The sequence below is a fragment of the Musca autumnalis genome, unplaced genomic scaffold, assembly GCF_047663935.1.
Source record: "Musca autumnalis isolate F117 unplaced genomic scaffold, ASM4766393v1 scaffold_5, whole genome shotgun sequence".
NCBI classification, from domain to species: Eukaryota; Metazoa; Arthropoda; class Insecta; order Diptera; family Muscidae; genus Musca; species Musca autumnalis.
In genome coordinates, this window is record NW_027412088.1 from 73,286,942 (window position 1) to 73,306,340 (window position 19,399).

General features: G+C 32.6%; 1 protein-coding gene across 2 annotated transcripts in view; it reads right to left on the reverse strand.

Moving 5' to 3' along the window:
- Positions 1–992: 992 nt before the first annotated feature.
- Positions 993–19,399, reverse strand: part of MCPH1 (Microcephalin) — a 53,420-nt gene continuing 35,013 nt past the window's right edge. For both annotated transcript variants that reach the window (XM_073992541.1, XM_073992542.1), the window contains exons 5-7: positions 16,411–18,660; positions 3,597–3,815; positions 993–1,879 (exon numbers count right to left, since the gene is read on the reverse strand). In XM_073992541.1, coding sequence (XP_073848642.1) covers positions 1,541–1,879; positions 3,597–3,815; positions 16,411–18,660 — 2,808 coding nt within the window. In that variant the 3' untranslated portion in view covers positions 993–1,540. The remainder of the gene's footprint in view (positions 1,880–3,596; positions 3,816–16,410; positions 18,661–19,399) is intronic.

The following is a 19,399-nucleotide window of genomic DNA, read 5'->3' on the forward strand; positions in this document are numbered from 1 at the left end:
ATAAAGGAAATTTTTTTATCGGTGTAAAATAAATATGCAAAATCCGAAGTCTACTAATGACATATTTTACAGTACATTTAGTTTGCTTTTATTAAGCAAACACATGGCGATTATAAATATTTGCAATAATTTTGTCGTGTAGATGTCTTAAAATATGAAATTTTATAAAAATATGAAATTTCTTGAATTTGTTTTTTCAAACTCCCACACTGTTTGCTGGGGAGATTTTTCCCACAAAAAGACACAAAATTCTCCCACAATTCAAGATAATTCGAACTTCATTCAGAATGAGGGGAGATGGGAAATGGGAAAAAACTCTCACAAAATTTTATTCAGAATACGAAAATGTGGGAATGGGAAAAAATTCCCAACTCCCATGCGTTCAGAATAGGGCTGTATAACTTTTGTGTACAACTTGTTCTGATATTTTTTTCTAATTTATTGAAATCAAAACAAAAAACGCTCCGCTACATCACCGATAACTTGTTATCGATGATTATTTTCTATCGCTTTGCGTAGTACATTTTTTAAATTTTGTCACAGAGACGATAGACGATGCGACATGACTCGCCTCGCAATACGGAATCGACCCATTAGCCATTTGTTGAACATGCCGTTTCAACTTAAGGGAGAAAGTGAAAAAACTCACAGGGAATTTTCGTTCAGAATAACACCAATCATGTATCTATGCCACGTATACTTATTTCGCCAATATCAGTTCAAAACTTGATACTAAACACAAATGAAAATACTGCGGAAATTTGACAAAAATAGTGTGACTCTCGAAACGCATGTGCTTATCCTAATCCATATCACAGGGATACACAATAACTGGGAAGACATACTGCACATATGAAAGCAGTTCAATATTGCATTAATGAACACACAGCGTTGTAAGAATAAAGTGCAGTATTGCGTTTATGATATCGTAAGAAAATCTACTTAGGCAAAATCTGGGATGGGACACACATTTTAAAACAAATGACATATTCGAGTAATTGCATTTAAATTCTCTTTATTATTATTGCATATAAAAACATTGTTGTATTTAAAGTCTTTTTTAATATATTTATATATAAACTTAAAACTGTATACAATATTTTTATTTTATTTTTTTTTAATTCATTGAACAAGATATTTGAAATGATATACATAAATTGTATATGAGATTTCATTATTAAAATAAAATGAATTCATTGTAATTATCAACATTTAAACTTGTTTAATAACATACAAAACTATTATTACACGTAACAAATTTATAATAAACAATATTATTTGTTGTTTTCCTGTATTTTATAAGGACTTATAAATGAAATTTTAGTTATCTTAATGTAATGTTTTAGAATGTACTGTTTTCAGTTTGAACGTATTAAAACAGGAATATAAACCCTATTCCTCTGAATAACCTTACCGACAAATTGCCTATTATGTGCATCAAGATTATATTAAGATGTGTTCAAACGAAAAACATGTAATTTACTACATCTAGTTTCTGCAATATTGGCAAATAAATTGAAAATATTTAATTGTAACTCCCTCATTTGATCACTATAGGTGATGTTGGTATGGGTTTTTCATCACCAGGCCTTGGACATATATATTTTTGTATCTTCACTATTTGCATTTGAGATATACTGTCCAATACCCAATAGGGTGTAACATAGACTTTATCGGGTAGGCTTGGATTAGTATCACCAATAATGTAGCGTGCTTTGTCGCGACTAAGTACCAATCGACCGCCACATAAAGTTATTAATTCGCTTAAATCGCTTTTAGTCACAGGATAACATCGAATTGAAATATAGAATGGGCCAAGGTCATGAAATAGTTCACATTTGTAACGATCACCAAATGCTTGACGTTCGGAACGACAGATCTGTAATAGAAAGGAAACAAGAAAATATTAAACATGGTATTATTTTGCATCGTATAGTAAAAATCAAAAGTGGAGTTGTGTTGCTATCCATAATCGACCCCAAAGACTCTTAAGTATTGTATTTCATAACGACGCCACACTTTACAACTGCGAAGTTATGTGTTTCAAAACGTCACAGTTGCGCATTTCAACGCAGTAAAAAGCAAACATCTATAGTTTTTATTCCTGATGCTTTCGCAGTTGCAATGCCGGTACAATGCATACAACTGAAATATTTTGACGAACACTAAATATTGTAATGTGTTGGTACGTTTCGGAAGTCAACCTATATGTACGTTAATAATGTAATGGAGCATTTTACTCATACAAATATCGAATTTCAAAATTTCATGACTAGTTGTGGAATTCTGTAACTCATTTTTTAAATTATCGACAAAAATTAAATTAAAATTAACATTAAAACTCAAAATTATAAATGAAAAGTTTCAATAAAAATTGACAACGCTGTTGCTATCGGTATGATTTAGAAACAGATTTATTTTGGTTAACATTCGGAAACATTTCGTTAATTACCGAAATTATAAGCATTTTAATTTTACCGATATGTATTTGCCGGTGGCTCGAAAAATGAGTTACAGAATATTCCACTACTGTAGGCCTATTCTGTAACTTTTAACAACTATTGATATTGTTAAAATTTCTTTTGTTATTGTAACAAAAACAAAACAAATAAATGAAGTTGTTGTAAAATAAATGAGTAAAGTTGTTAAGAAGTTACAGAATAGGCCCCCTGATCCCAATAAATTCTGAAACTTTTCATTAAAAAAGGAACTTATTTTCACTTTAATATACTTTATAAATATTTGCAATATTATTAACCCACTTAGCGCCAGAAATTTTTTTTTGGAAAATTTTAAATTTTCTTATTGAATTCAGTTTTATTTTTATTTTTAAGCATTTTTTAATAAGTAACTTTTTTTCTTAAAACTTATAGTTTTTCCGGAATCGGGTGTCCGTTAAAACGGACAGTGGCAAAATCCACTACCGTAAATTTGTATGGGAAATTGGTGTTTTTTACAAATATGTATAAAGTAAACTTCATTTTTAGTCGTACGCACAAAGCCAACTGTTTTATATTTTTAAAGATATTCTCTATCTTCTTCATTTTATAAAATATTTTCCATCGTACGCCCTAAAGAACGGCATGTTTACTTTATCCGTAATTGTAAAAAACATCAATTTCCCATACAAATTTACGGTAGTGGATTTTGCCACTGTCCGTTTAAACGGACAGCTAACTTTGCAGTGTAATACAGAAGAATTCGTGCTTTGTATTCACAATTTATGTTTTTAGAATAATACTTTCACATCTTTTCTAAATAATCTCTGCGTTGTATAAGTGTAACTTATCTAATTATGTGTTTTTTACCATTGAAAGAAAATCAAAAAATCACTTCACGAAAAGGGTTATTTTTGTGACCGAACCGCGAAAAACTACGCAGGTTAAATGTCAATTTATGAACGGGAAAAGACAGAAATATGAGTAAACAATTAGAAAATACAAAAAACCCCGCGATAAAACACGTATCTAACTGTTTTTTACCTGCATTTTTGTGCACATTTTTTGCTGGCGTTTAAACGACCAGTGGCTTTAAGTGGGTTAAGTATGCACCAAACGGTTTTTAAAATAAATATCATTAACACTTTAATAACTTACCTCTACAGCTCTTGAAAAATTCTTTAATTCATAGGGTTCCTCGGCCAACCATTCTCCAGCCTTTTGAGAATCCAATATCCAATTATAGTCCACCACCCATAATCCTCTTGAAATGGCACGCAACAAATTCATAGTTCTTCTTGGCTCTAAGGATACCAAGTGTGTGGTAGTCTCGGTAACAGTTTGTTCAAGGTTAAATACCGATAATTTATTGACAACCTGTCAAAAATGCAATAAGATTAAAAAAAATGATAAAGCATTACTAAATTGGTAGTTCAACATACTGCATGTAAAAATTTTAGGCTACAACAACATTATACGTGTTTGTCACAAAACTTATGAATTAAGATTTATCAAATGCAAAAGTAATTTGTACAATCTTTAACAAAATCGTGATTCATCACGCAATTTAATTGTAAATATACATACGCAAAAGTCATTTACACTAACGCTTATTAAGCAGGTCACAATTGATTTAAATGATTGCGAAACATGGATAGATAAATATTTTAAACAAAAGACCTCAAGCTTGAACAAATTATTCATTGTTATAATTTATTTTCGATACTTTTTGTGTGCTTTATGAAAAACAAACCGGACTAAATAAATGTGATAATAAACAAAAATCAAAGACTACTTTTAGGCGCCAATGAAATTTGTCAAAGTTGGTTTTGTTTATTATGATCAAAATGTTTTTATTATTCATTTGGACTTTTTGAATAGTATTTTTCAAAGAAATTAAACCATAGTAAAAATTACTGAAGTCACCGGTACCAATTTGAAAGTGTCATGCAATATCAAAGGTAAAAGAAATCCCCATTAGTTTAACTTTCAAGACAATTCAAGATCTAAACGGCCTAAGTCCCTTTGAGGTGCCCAAAGTAGTAAACCCTCAATAGTATAATAACAAATTACACCCAGAACAAAAGTATAACCTTCTTTGTCAAATTTATGACAATAATCACTGTTATGGTTGCTGAACATAGGGTTTGTGGAAATGGTCACTGAAAAGTAACATATTGAAATCAAAAACGACGACCTGACATCAAATAGAAGCAAAAGACCGGACGAGGATGAGAATAACGATTCTGCCTGCCAAGCGAGGAGGCATCACCGACCGCTATTTATAATATGTGATGTCGAAGATGTCATCCAAAATGTAAAATCATACAAACGACAACTGGAAGCAAATATATGGACGTGTTTAAAATGTACTGAAGTCTGGTAAGGATTGAGGCCGAGCGAATTGTAAAGGCTTTCGCCAGAAGCAAATACGCACTATTTTCTTACTAGAGGTTGTCAATACAGAAAAACATATACTGTACGAGTCATATTAGAAACATTGAATAAACAACAAGTACGAACAGTTATAAATAAAAGATTTTCATATGTCATCAACAAGCAATGGCTATTTATGCTTAAGTGGGGTTTGCTTGCCAGTGTGGCCGTTCATTTTTGTCGGGCAATCACAAAATGTTTTGTGGTTGTTGGACAGTTTGACAGTAATCGATGTTTCCGAAAAATCGACAGTCAAAACTGATGATGTGTACCCAGCTTTAAACTTCAGTTATTGTGACGTTCGGGACGATTTCTCAAGTAGTTTTTCATGAAAACTTCCAAACCTTTTTAGAATGGCATTTTCGTATGTGAAGATGTTTTTTGGTCACCATAGGATATTTTGGGCTTTTGGGTCATTATGTAAAGAAGCATGGACTTGCCCCCGAAAAAAATATATCGTTGTTGTAATCAAAATTACAAGGACTACCTTCGGTGAAAGTGCCAATACAGTCCTCGAACAGCCTCTTAACTGCAGTCAGGCGGAAAATGTTTTACTTTCGTGAGTGATGATGAGTTGTCCGGTATTACATTGACTTTCTTCTATCTTGATGTACGTTTGGGAGAAATATTACAATGTACAAAGGTCCTACAGGTGTCTGTCACTTCTTTCGATAATCGTGGCCACCAGCCATTTAAATTGTTCACCGCAGGATTTTTTGATCTTTTGAACTATTTTGTCGGGAAGCACGGACATGCCGACGATACACATCGTGATCGTGACACCCCAACGTGATATAGGCCATTGTGGAAAGTTTGGAAGAAATTTTTGGGCCGATTCCGTACAGCGAGGCGAGTCATGTCGCGTCGTCTATCGTCTCTGTGACAAAATTTAAAAAATGCACTACGTACAGCGATAGAAAATAATCGTCGATAACAAGTTATTTTTATTTTTTTTTTTTATTTTATTTTTATTCGTTAGTAAAAATGTACGGCGACAGCTAATTTGTTGTCGCCGGAAAATGAACATTTCGGCGACAAAATTTGACGACGTCAGGCGATATTGCCATACGCAATCGAAAAATTGCATTTCGCAACACGACACGACTCGCCTCGCTGTACGGAATCGGCCCATTACGATGTGCAAAGTTGTGGCCAAATCGGATATTCAATTCGAAGGCTTTCACACATTTTAGTATTTGATCTATTGTTTCAAGAGATATGCCCCGAAAAAATTGTACCGTTGCACAGTGGTGGCACTTACATGGGAAGGTGTGACAAAAATACTTCTAAATAATATATCGAGCTGAATTTGTTATCAATGGGCCATAGTGACCTAAAAACACTCTAAAAAAATATTGGGTTCCTAGGTCCAAAATTTCGCGTGGTTGTCATGTAATGAATCATTCTGCATTGAAGTATTTTACTGTTACCAACACATTTTTCACCCGAATTTGCTGCAATCCGGCACCAAGAGTTCTTATTGCATAGTAAACCTCCCCGCGAAAAAATTTCAGTATTGGTCCATTATTTGGTATACTCCCTATATAATTTTTATATCGACTTAATTGGGCAGATTTCAACCAAATATTCTAACCGAATATGTTATTATAACGAACTCAAACTTCAAAACACCATCTTATGTCATATAGGTCCACTTTTGACCACAGACTCCATATAGGGTTACCATCCTTTTCTTGGCACTTTATAAGACTTAACCAACTTTTTCTGCAGAATTACCTGTAATAATGCATTTTTAGTTCTCAGTGTAGGGAAAATCTCCACGTTTTGGCGTGGCCCAACATTAGGGTGTTGCTTATTGAAGCAACACACTATGTTCGTATTCTTTGCAATGCAAAGACGACATAAAAACAGTGGTGGATATAAAATTCTTTAGTTCGACTCAAATTGTAGGGTAATCAGTTTTAGGGCCATATAGCAAATTTCTCATTTTGTTTAATTTGTTGGATGGGCTTATTGACCTGTTTATCGATACAGAGTCGGCGGAAAAGGGAACTGATGAAGTTGTTTGGTGACAACTGAAACTATAGTATTCCCGACCCTCCGCCCGCAACTAATCAATTTCATATCCACTGTAAAACATTTTGTTGTTATTCAAATACTTGAATACAACAAAATATGGACTAAAGCTGAAATAAACACAAAGATGTAAAATTCTGCAGTCCAACAATAAAAAACGCCAACAACAATAATAGGCATCAGCACGGCCTTGTTGATCAATGCGTAATGCAAAAACAACAACTTTCTCGTTGTTTTACCCCCGCTTATTGAAGCAACACACTATGTTCGTATTCTTTGCAATGCAAAGACGACATAAAAACAGTGGTGGATATAAAATTCTTTAGTTCGACTCAAATTGTAGGGTAATCAGTTTTAGGGCCATATAGCAAATTTCTCATTTTGTTTAATTTGTTGGATGGGCTTATTGACCTGTTTATCGATACAGAGTCGGCGGAAAAGGGAACTGATGAAGTTGTTTGGTGACAACTGAAACTATAGTATTCCCGACCCTCCGCCCGCAACTAATCAATTTCATATCCACTGTAAAACATTTTGTTGTTATTCAAATACTTGAATACAACAAAATATGGACTAAAGCGGAAATAAACACAAAGATGTAAAATTCTGCAGTCCAACAATAAAAAACGCCAACAATAAAAATTATTTGTTAAAGTAAATACGCCCAAAAATTTGTATTTTTCTTTCACGAGTTTTCAATGTTACCATGACAATAGAAATCTCTAATAGTATAATAAAAATAATTTTAAAAATTCAAAAAATTTTAATTCAGCGTCTAAAAAAGGGAGTTAAACATTTGGTCATAACTGCCAAAACCGCAAATTTCCGCAAAAAGTCTATACAGTTCTGAAATCTACAGGCGCTAGGCTACAATTTGGTATTAGTGGCCAATTGTGCGAATTTGTGGAAAGTAACTAAAACTTTAAGAAAATCCATGCAAATATATTAAATGTTTTCATTCTGACCAGTATTATATATAATTTAGAAGAATTTTCATAACTAGTTAAATGAAGCTTAGACAATTTACTAAATGATTCAACTTAAGTTAAGGCGTTAATAATAGTCCTTTGTTTCATAAATTCGCTTAGAATATTACTATTTTTTTTCTCATTTTTAAATACATTTTTTCTTTAAAATTAGTATGTTTGTGATTCCTTTTTTCTCCTTAAGAACCGCGTAAAATCGAAAAAATGAGTTGAGTTTCGAAAAATTTGGAATGTTTTGAAGCGATATGCATCTTTAAATTTTTAAAACGATGACATGAATTTTTTGATTTTTGTCGTTGAGCGCACCCACTGTGCGTTGCAAAAGGTGCCGAGAAGACAAACTGCAACATGTCCTTAAACTGCCGAATATGTTGAAATTTTGATTGAAGTGTGCCCGCGGCAGTGGACCGATATAGACCGTATTCGAACTTGATCTTTGTATGAATGTCTGGAAGAAATATTACGAGAATCAAAATTTTTAACAAATTGGTTGATCGGTTCAAGACATACATATGTGAATATGAACTTTGGTGAGTGAGGTACCGGAAGGAGTGGATCGAACTTTAATCTAAGTTACCAAATAGTTTCCGTTCGAGATTTATCATGAGCATCAGTTAGAGAGACGGACAGGGCGCTAAATCGACCACAAATTGTCTGAATCGGATTCCGGATTAGGGTATAAAACCATTCACCTTTATTACGGTTGTCGTATCCAAAATTGCAAACTGACGCGTCGTAACGTCTAATTGGTATTATGTATGTATTTGTACAAAAAAGCAAACATTTAAATTTTTAAAGAATTCTTTTCGTAACAAAAATTAATAGAATTATTAGTAGATCATTTTTAAACCATTAATTCAGAAGAACAACTAATCTTACAGTTTTTACAATCAAAATAAGTGTTCGGCGTAGACGTTTTTGTGGTCGTTGGCGTAGGGATATTTTTTTTTGGTAGCACGTAACATTTATGACAGCGACAATTTTTTTCACATAAAAAATTAAAAAAAAAATATTTTTTTAATTGTAAAACAATTCGTTTGAAATCATCTCTTGAAAAAAACTTAAAAATTTGCATTGCATGAATTGTTATATGGGGACTCTAACAGATTTTCGATAGAAAGTTTGTCATCTGATAAAAACACGAAATTTATCTTATGCAAATAAATAAAAGTAGTAAAGTTTGTATTTATTATAGTTTCTAATATATTTTAATAATCATTGCCAAAAAATCTTTTGAAAATGATTTGTTTCTATTTTTATATACTGTCGTTTACAAAATCGGTCATGACTCTTTCCTCGTATTTCAACGCCATACGTAATGCCCATTTGTCGTATGTTATATTTGAAACGAGAAATCCGTTCTGACAATCACGAATGTATTTCTTTCGATTTTTTAAGGATATAACATGCCATAAAAGTCAAAAATTGCCGTTGTATATCAATTTTCATCACATAAGAAATGTAACTTACGACTACGCCTACGACAACGTCTACGTCACTTGAACGTCTACGCCAACCGTAATAAGGGTGATTATTTCTATGAGGCATGCATTTCATCGTAATAAAGTGCATTTATACCCTCGCTAGGACACTGGCGGGGAGTATGTATAAATAGTTACAAAGTATCGAATATTTTTGCTATAATTTACAAGAAGAGAATTTCTCATGGAGTACAATTGTTGTAATTATATTGAAATCTGAATTGATGATGGGGATCCAATATAAAAAAGTTTGTAGTTGAAGAAGCATGTACAGTTGAGAGTAGATATATTGGACACTTAATAATTTGCGTTAACTTGAGGCACTGGCAGATTAAACAGCATTTTTAAATGCAAACTTTTTACTGGGACAAGAACACCTGCTGAAATGACAGCTAAGTGTAAAGTATGCACAACTTAGATTCGGATGTTGTTTTTTTTTTGGGGGATCACGATTTGCTGTATTTATTTAGCTGTTCATCAGAACTTCGCCAGAACAATGATTATAGAACAATAAGCTAATAAAAATAAATTAGGGTAACAAAAAAAAAAATGTTTTTGAAAGCCATACCTACCGTTATTGCTTATTGCAAGATTTATGGCACAATCGATAAAAAAACTTTACAAATTCATTGTTGTGGCAAAAAAAAAAAAAGATCCTAAAAAAATTATGAAAATCGAATCGGATTGCATATTTGGCTGACCTTGTGCCCTATATAACTATCAGCCCTATTCTGAACATTCCCATGGGAGCGAAATTTCCCATTCCTACGTTTTCCATATTCTCAACGACGTGGGAACAGCAAAACATGGGAGCTGAAATTTCGAAATTAGTTACACCGAATTATTATAGCATACTTTTGGAGGCTGTAATTTTGTTTTGTAATACAAAATGCCTATTTGCATTGAATTCGCGGTTTTTGAATTAGATTAGCAAAAGCCACAACTCAGTTAATTCAACAACCGTGCATTGATTTATGGATTTTTTAAGTGAATGGGGTCAACGATGTGTGGTGTTGTTCTAATAAGCACACTTTCTTCAGAATGTGCGAATTGGTGTATGCATTTTTTTAATTAGTAGGCAAACATAATTTTTGTGTATAAAGCAATAGGAACTTTTGTTTAAGTTTGTAACGAATTTAAAAATTGTATGTTGATTCGGAATAATTTTAGTTAGGGGTTTAACGAGTATATCGCTAGTTTTACTTATTTCTAATGATCGCTAGAACTCGTATTTTGCATATTTTTAAAAAATTCAAAAAGATAAATTCGGCTATTTTTCTCGATTATTACATATTTTTGCGTGTTATTACATATCGTAACCATAAATTTCCGAAGATGTATCTCAAAAAAATGACATAAAATACGTTTTTGATTGAATCTAAAACTAATGCTACGTTTACATTTACAAAATCCACTCGATTTCAACTGTCAATTACATTGTTCAAACGTCAAATGAAATCCATTGGTTGAAATCGAGAGGATTTTGTAAATGTAAACCAAGCATAAAACACATGCCCTTGCAAAATTTCAAGCTTCTACGTTCAAAAATAAAAAAGGCATTTCGGAAAATTGCAATAATTTGCATTGCAATAATTTGGCATATATGTATGTATGTCTGTGTGATCGTTGTCGTGTCGTTGAGGAGATTAGCACGTTTTCAATAGAACGTTAGTCGTCTGATTTAAAAAAACCCGAAGGTTATATTACGAAAATGAATAAAAGTTGTAAAGATTGTATATATTATGGTTATGTTCCAATATATTTTAATAATTATTGCCAAAAATTCTTTTGAAATTGATTTGTTTTTACTTGCTGTGCTGCGTTAATAGAATCAACAATGACTCTTTTTCTCGTATTTCAATAATATGGTCTGTTCCAGAACTGCAAAAATCTACAAATTTTTACTACTTTTTTTTGTTCTGTTCGATAAGATAAAGGAAAATGTTTTATCGGTGTGAAACATGTTAGATTCTTGCAGGTTTTTGTATCATATAAGAATATGCAAAATCCGAAGTCTACTAATGACATATTTTACATTACGTTTTGTATGTTTTTATTAAGCAAACACATGGCGATTATAAATATTTGCAATAATTTTGTCGTGTAGATGTCTTAAAATATGAAATTTCATAAAAATATGAAATTTCTTGAATTTTATTTTTCAAACTGCCACAGTGTTTGCTGGGGAGATTTTTCCCACAAAAAGACACAAAATCCTCCCACAATTCAAGTTAGAGAATGTATACTTTTTTCCCATGGGAACAAATTCCCAATTCGATCTTCATTCAGAATGAGGGGAGATGGGAAATGGGAAAAAAACTCCCACAAAATTTTGTTCAGAATACGAAAATGTGGGAAAGGGAAAAAATTCCCAACTCCCATGCGTTCAGAATAGGGCTGATGACGATTATAAATATTTGCAATAATGTTGTCGTGTAGATGTCTTAAAATATGAAATTTCATAAAAATATGAAATTTCTTGAAATTTTTTTTTCAAACTCCTGCTGCTGGGGAGATTTTTCCCACAAAATTCTCCCACAATTCAAGATAGAGAATGTATAAATTTTTCCCATGGGAACAAATTCCCGATTCGAACTTCATTCAGAATGAGGGGAGATGGGAAAAAAACTTCCACAAAATTTTATTCAGAATACGAAAATGTGAGAATGGGAAAAAATTCCTAACTCCCATGCGTTCAGAATAGGGCTGTATATATAAATCCGATCCAATTTTTACAAACTTTTGTAGGAAATTTAATATGCCTTTCCCGCCAACATAAGACCCCACACGTTTTGAATATCACAACGTTTTAAAATTTTTCGACGTTTGCTACTTTTTATACGTTTTATACAGCTTGTTATACATGTTAAATTGAATACATAAATAAAAAATAAATATGACGTTTTCCACTTTAAAAACTTTTTGTCGGTCCAAAATCTAAAAAATTGTCATAAGGACCCATCCCTGCTCATATGACCTAATAATCAAATCTTATACATTTTTATTATTTCATATTTATTTGTAATATTATTTGAAATCAACTTAAATTTACTACATGATATAATTAACAATTTTTCTACATAAATTAAACACAATTTCAAATGTGTGAAGAACAACATGTGTCATACATAAATTATGAACAAAATATGTTCAGTTTCAAAATAGAATTGATATAAACGATAACAACAAACTAACTTTTCATATTTCAAATGTGTGTATAGAGAAAATTAATCAAAACAATTATTTTAAATTAAAAAAAAACTGCTAATAAACTAGCGCTATGACGTAAATTGTATGATGCAATCAACATGTTGTTCATCAAGAACAGCTGATTATGGTATATTGATGTGAATAAATTAAAAATTTCATTTGCTGGTCGACACTATTTATTAGGCCATCATCTTCATAACCGTCCTCGTTCAAAGCTTGTGTAAATCAATATAAAATGGTGGCTGAATTCATAAATGTAATATTTACATTGCAAATATAGACAATATCGTATGAAGACGAAGTAAATATGTGTGACAACACGGACATTGTCAAAAAAAGAGACATGACATTTTATTGCATTTATGCGGCCCATACACTGTGGGCATGCAGGACAGCATTTGTAATAGTATTAGTAAATTTTGAAGTTTTTGCCAATGTATTTGGGAGTAGTTTTGGCAGGATTGAACTCAAAATAGTTTTGATTTTGTAAATGAACCCCTTTCAATCCGATGAATTTTGTTTATTTTCCAAGTAGCCAAAAAATAATTTTTGAAAACAACAACTTCTATTTGTGATAAAATTAAACAATTGGAAAATTTCAACTCAAAATCGAATTTTTGGAGGAAAATATATATATTTTTGAAATTGGATTGAAGGGATGCCACACACTAGTCAATCATACACGTACACAAAGGGTTCATTTGGCAGTGCAGTTTGGCAGTATAGTGTATGAACATAGCTTTACTTTGTTTACTTTTTTAAAATTCGGTTTTTATTGAAAATAAATTTATTGACTTTTTTACAAATCCACCATTTCTAATTGTTTTTTATGTAGTACTAAATAAACACAAATGGTAATACTGCACAAATTTGGCAATTACTACGCAATGTGACGCGTCTTGTTGCATTTATGAAGTCGCGACGATTGTCTATAAAAAGATATACAGGGGCCAATTACGTGATTCGATTCGATCGAGTATTTGCTCGTGAAAAAGATTTCGACACGATAAAAAAGCGGCATGACGAGATTCGATCGAAATCGTTGATCGAATGTTTCGAGAGTAACCGGTAATCGAACTATGAAAACCTATGTGTACTATAGGGAATATTATGAAGGTAGATGTAAAAAATGGTGTTTGTTTGAAAGGAAGAACTATAAAAACAAAATTATGAATGAAAAATGTAAATGCTTGTTCAACAATACATTGAATAATAATTTCTGAATGAAGTTGTGCTAAGAAAAAAAGAAAATGAATAATTCTTGCAAAATCTTTTTGACATTGTAGTAACAGATTGCTAGTACATCTACCTTAATAATCTTCTCTCAAAATAAATGAGAGAGAGTTTGGTGGGTGTTTTGCATTAGCCTCTCTGAGAGAATATTTCCTTTGGTAAACAACGGGGGATGAAATGTTTATAGTGTACTTCACTTATAAAATAAAGGCTATTAATATTAAATATTTTTTTTCTGTTTTGCAAAAATGCTTATTTTTCAACTTTTTTTAATGACTGCAAAACTAATGGTTAATGATTGCTTGCATTTTGATTCTAAATTTATCACAATTTCTAAAAATGACTACAAAGGACTTTTCGCAATTTCTCTTGTTATATTGTCTAAAAAATGCTGCCAATTATTTACTAACATCGTTTTTCTTCTATAAAACGACAACAAACAACAATTTTTAAACAAAAAGACAATAAAAAATCTTTCATTTTATTTGTTTACGATAGGCAATTTGGCCTCGAGAAATTACTCGCAAATTTATGCTCAATTATTCGATAATTTTACTCGATAACGAGTGTTGTGATCCCAACTTTGAGTACTCAGGTCGAAACAACTCGATATCGAATCACATAATTAGGCCCCAGCATTTATGAAGTCAAGGCGATATCACGTGACTCATCATGTTGCATTTATGAAGCCAGCCGGCATTTGAATCTTGTTGAATCTTCTTAGGCATATTAGCAATTATCATAAAAACAAACTGACTAACACAACAACCTCATTTTGTTGAAAAAATAAACATTCACCCTTATTACGGTTGGCGTTGTCGTATCCAAAATTGCAAGCTGACGTGTCGTAACGTCTAATTGGTATTATGTATGTTTTTGAACAAAAAAGCAAAAATTTCAATTTTTAAAGAATTATTCTTGTAACAAACATAATTAGAATTATTAGTAGATCATTTTTAAACTTTTAATTCAGAAGAAAAACTAACCCTATAGTTTTTACAATCAAAATAAGTGTTTGGCGTAGACGTTTTTGTGGTGGTTGGCGTAGTCGTTGTCGTAGGGATATTTTTTGGTACCACGTAACATTTACGACAACGACAATTTTTTTCTCATACAAAATTTAAAAAATATATATTTTTTAATTGTAAAACAATTTGTTTAAAATCATATTTTGAGCAAGAACTAAGAAATTTACATTGCATCAATCGTTATATGAGGACTCTAACAGATTTTCAATAGAATGTTTGTCATCTGATAAAGACACGAAATTTATCTTATGCAAATGAATCAAAGTAGTAATATTTGTATTTATTATAGTTATTTTCCAATATATTTTAATAATCATTGCCAAAAAATTCTTTTGAAATTAATTAATTTTTATTTTTATATGCTGTCGTTTACAAAATCGGTCACGACTCTTTCCTCGTATTTCAACGCCATACGTAATACCAATTTTTCGTGTTACGCCATACGTAATACCGATTTGTCGTATCAAAAAAAAAAAAAATAAATAAATGTTTTGTTAAACCAAGAAATGCGTTCTGGGAATTAAAAATGTATTTCTTTCGATTTTTAAGGATATAAAATGCTATAAAAGACAAAAATGTCGTTGTATATAATTTTTCATCATATAAAAGTGTATCTTACGACTACGTCTACGCCTACGACAACGTCTACGTCACTTGAACGTCTACGACTACGCCAACCGTAATAAGGGTGATTATTGAAAACAACTTCGCTCATTTCCTACATATTTCTTACCCAAATATACATATATTTTAGTTATTTTAAATTGAACGCCAATGTTGAAATAACGAATTCCTTATTTGAAACCTCCAAACACAACCAACAATATGGCTGACTTCCGTGTTGTCAGTTGCTTTGTATTCGTGCATGAAACTAGGCGCTCTTAAATCGATTTCCCCACTACTGCAATTTCATATAATTACTCTAGTATGGAACTCGAAAGCAACTGACAATACGGAAGTCGGCCTATATTTACATATAATTGGTAACAATGTCTTTGTAATGCAACAACATTTTTGTTATTTCTCCATATATTCAATACATATTTAACATAACTTTAGATATTTGAAAAACGAAAGCTATCCAACAGTTTAAAAGTTAAGTCAATTTATAATCTTTCTTCGTCTAATTTTACTACAGATTGTGTTTTGAAAAGCATATGAGATCTAAAGGCAATTTTCGAAATGTATTTAAACAATGTATGAGAGAAAGTATATATCAATTCCATATTATATTAAATTAATTCAAAACAAAACTCACTTAATATTATAAATAATAAAGCTCAAAACTATTTAAAAACAAAGAACAAGGAGAAAAATTAACTAAATACAATAAGAGGGGAAAAATGGTTGTATGTTTATACAGTGTGGTGATACATTTTTCAAAGAAATTGTGATTAGAATAATAATAGTGTGTGTAATATAGGAGGTAGAAGGAGGAGTGATTGAATTCTACATAATTTTGCAAAACACAGTTTTGTATCATAATTTGTGAAAATAATGTCTAAGTATAGTTGAAAGGGCGATAATAGGGGGGGTTCATGCATTAACGTTGTGTACCAACCTCACGTATAACATCTATTTGCTCTTTATGCATATTTGTATAGACTAGGCCAGGTGTCTTTTTGGGCTTCTCATCATCAGCTGTTTGTGCCTGATAATTTTTGCGAGACATTTTATTTTGAATTTTTTTGATTTGTTCAAAATCCAATGTACTGCGTCTCTTAAGCAATGCTGATGGTGGTGAAGAAGAGTCAACACTCGATGGGAGATCACATGTAGATGAACTTGTCGATAGAATGGTTTGTGAGAGTGGTAACAGTGTTCTGCGACGTTTCTTTTGTTCAGAACCCACAGTAGCAGCAGCTAATGTTTTTTGAACGCCTGGTGTTGTAGTATTTATTGATGTATTTAATTTGGTGGTTGCTGTTAAAACAGGCGGTGGGGTCAATACCTCATTGGGTATGAATAATTTACGTTTCTTACTTAATATGGGCGTTGAACCACCATTATCATTGTTTTCAGTTGTATTGGCCACATTGTTAGTATCAGAGTTTGTGCTGCATTGAGAACTGTTTGAGTTTTCTGCATCGCCAACTGTGTTGTTTGGTTTTCTAGTTTCAACAATTTCTGAGGGTGGTGTAATGCATGATTTAACATCTTCATTTGTTGCTATACCTGTTGTGGGTGCTAATGATCGCCTGGCCGATTGATTGATACATTGTAAACGTTGTGTTATAATGTCCATCGAAACATCAAACATGGTACGTCTTTTATTGCCCGGTTGTCGGGTGGAACTAAAAATCAATGGAGTTTCACATTCCGTTGTTTCCTCCAGTAGTTTACCTGTTGTGGCATTAGCTGGTGGTGTTGCTACTGGCTTGTTGGGTTTTTCAACATCATCCAAGAGTGTTGAACAAGCGACCACTTTACCATACATATTACTGGCCGTGGGCGTTATACATAGACCACCATCGCCAGAGGTTTGAGAGTCCGATTTTGAAAATGTACTATCGCTGACTTTTTTAGGTGTATACAAAGTGCGGCGACGATTTGTTGACTTTGTTTTCGATATTTCTGATCCCTTGTCAGGTTGTTCGTTCCTTTTCATAAGTACATTAAAAATTTGATTTGTCAATTCAATTGTCTTTTCTATTTTTCCACCATCATCCGATAGCTCCTTACTATTTTGGCTATTTTGTATGCTGCAGGTTTCCATGGATTTCACACTGTAACATGTTGGTCGTCTTGTGGTTATATTGCTGGTATCCAAAATGCTGCTGTTGGAAGGTGGAGAAGAGTTGTTTTTAGCGGCATAGCTGTTTAGGGTACGTCTTCGACTAGATGATTTCGGTTGATTTTCCTTGATGGCATTTTTAGAGATGGGTGTGCTGCGTTCCGCTGATATTTCCATTTCTTTTGTAACATGTAAAGTTCTACGTGCCCTTATGGCAGATGAGTTTGTAGGATTTCCCACAACTTTGTTATCCAGTTCTTCAGTTGTGATTTCCTCCTCTTCCGTTATGGGTTGGATTTGATTATTTTTACTTGGAGTTTCCATGGTTATATTTTTCGGAGTATGTATGGAACTACGACGACGTGTATTCTTACTATTGGGAGTCCTCATGGTATTAGTGGTTGCGGTGTTAGATTCAGCTTCTTCATTTGCCACAATACTACGGCGTCCGGTTATTTTTGAGGGTGTTGCCATTGAGGTATCCTCGAATGCTGCCGCCTCATCATTCATGGAAGCTGCCAAAATACTACTGCGACGTCTTGTTCGTGTTGCTGGCAATACAGTTGGCTTTTCCTTGTTGGCATTGTCATATTCAGCAGCACTTTGCGAGGTTTGAAAGAAATCCAAAGCCTTTTTTACTTTTTGCGTTTTGGAAATATCAGATCCATTAGCTTCACAGCTTCCTTCATCATAACATTCAATGTTCTTTGCTGTTGCTGGTGTTGTCTTTGTTAGTGTCTTTTTTGTTTGCATCAATGGCGTGTAATTGTTGGAGGTAATGCGATTCAATAGCTGTGTTGCTGGTGATTCTACAACATTACCAACACCTGTTTTCTTTGTGAAAACGCTGGAAATCGGTGTGGTCATTACACTGTTACTATTATCTAGTTTCTTAAAATATTGGCTTATATCAGTCTTCTTTTTAACATTGGAACTACTGGTCGGTGTACCGCCAATCATTGTGGAATTCTTTTTATTATTAGCACCAGTCTTTTGTGTTGGCGTTAGATCTCTTTGAGCACTGCCACCTTTACGACTAATGGAACTTTCCGAATCCGGTTGCATACTTTTGTAGCGCTGTAATGGAAAAATATACAAGTATTTAAAAATGTATTCAAAGCGTTTGTGGTAATATCTTTATGAGTAAGTAATGGAAATATATGAATGTGTTTTAAACTTTAAAGTCTAAGAAATACAGTGTAAAATATTGGATTGTAATTTGGGTTTACTGTGTACACTATGGTGCAATGGTCCGCATACTGAATGCTTGTCTAGACAACATCTAAAACTGCCATGTAACATTTCTCTACAAATTAGAATCTTTATCTTTGTAACTCGTTATACTCCTCGCCTTTGGTCTAATCGAAATAATGGTTTTATATCCTAATCCGGAATCCGATTCAGTAAATTTGGCTGGTGGTTCTCACAAAAGTTCAACATTAACTCTCGAGCGGATCAACAGATTTGGTAAAAAAAATTTGGACTTCGAAATATTTCTTCCTCGGTCCACAGTATTAGAAAATAGTTCGCAGTTTAAGGACATGGTTCGGGTCGTTTTGATTTCTATTTCTGGGGCGAGTCCATACCTCCTGAAAAAAATTGAGCAAAAACACTAAAAAATCCCAAGTGTAGCCACTAAAAATGTTTAAATTGATTATCCGATTTGGCCGTAACTTTGCGCATGATAAAATTTATTCCAAACGCACAAGTTCCACTATGGTCGGCCTATAACGGACAACACATTCGGGTAACTCTCACAAAAGTTTCAAATTTTCGCTTAAGTGCAGTTAAAGCGCCAAAGGTTCTCCTGTTTATT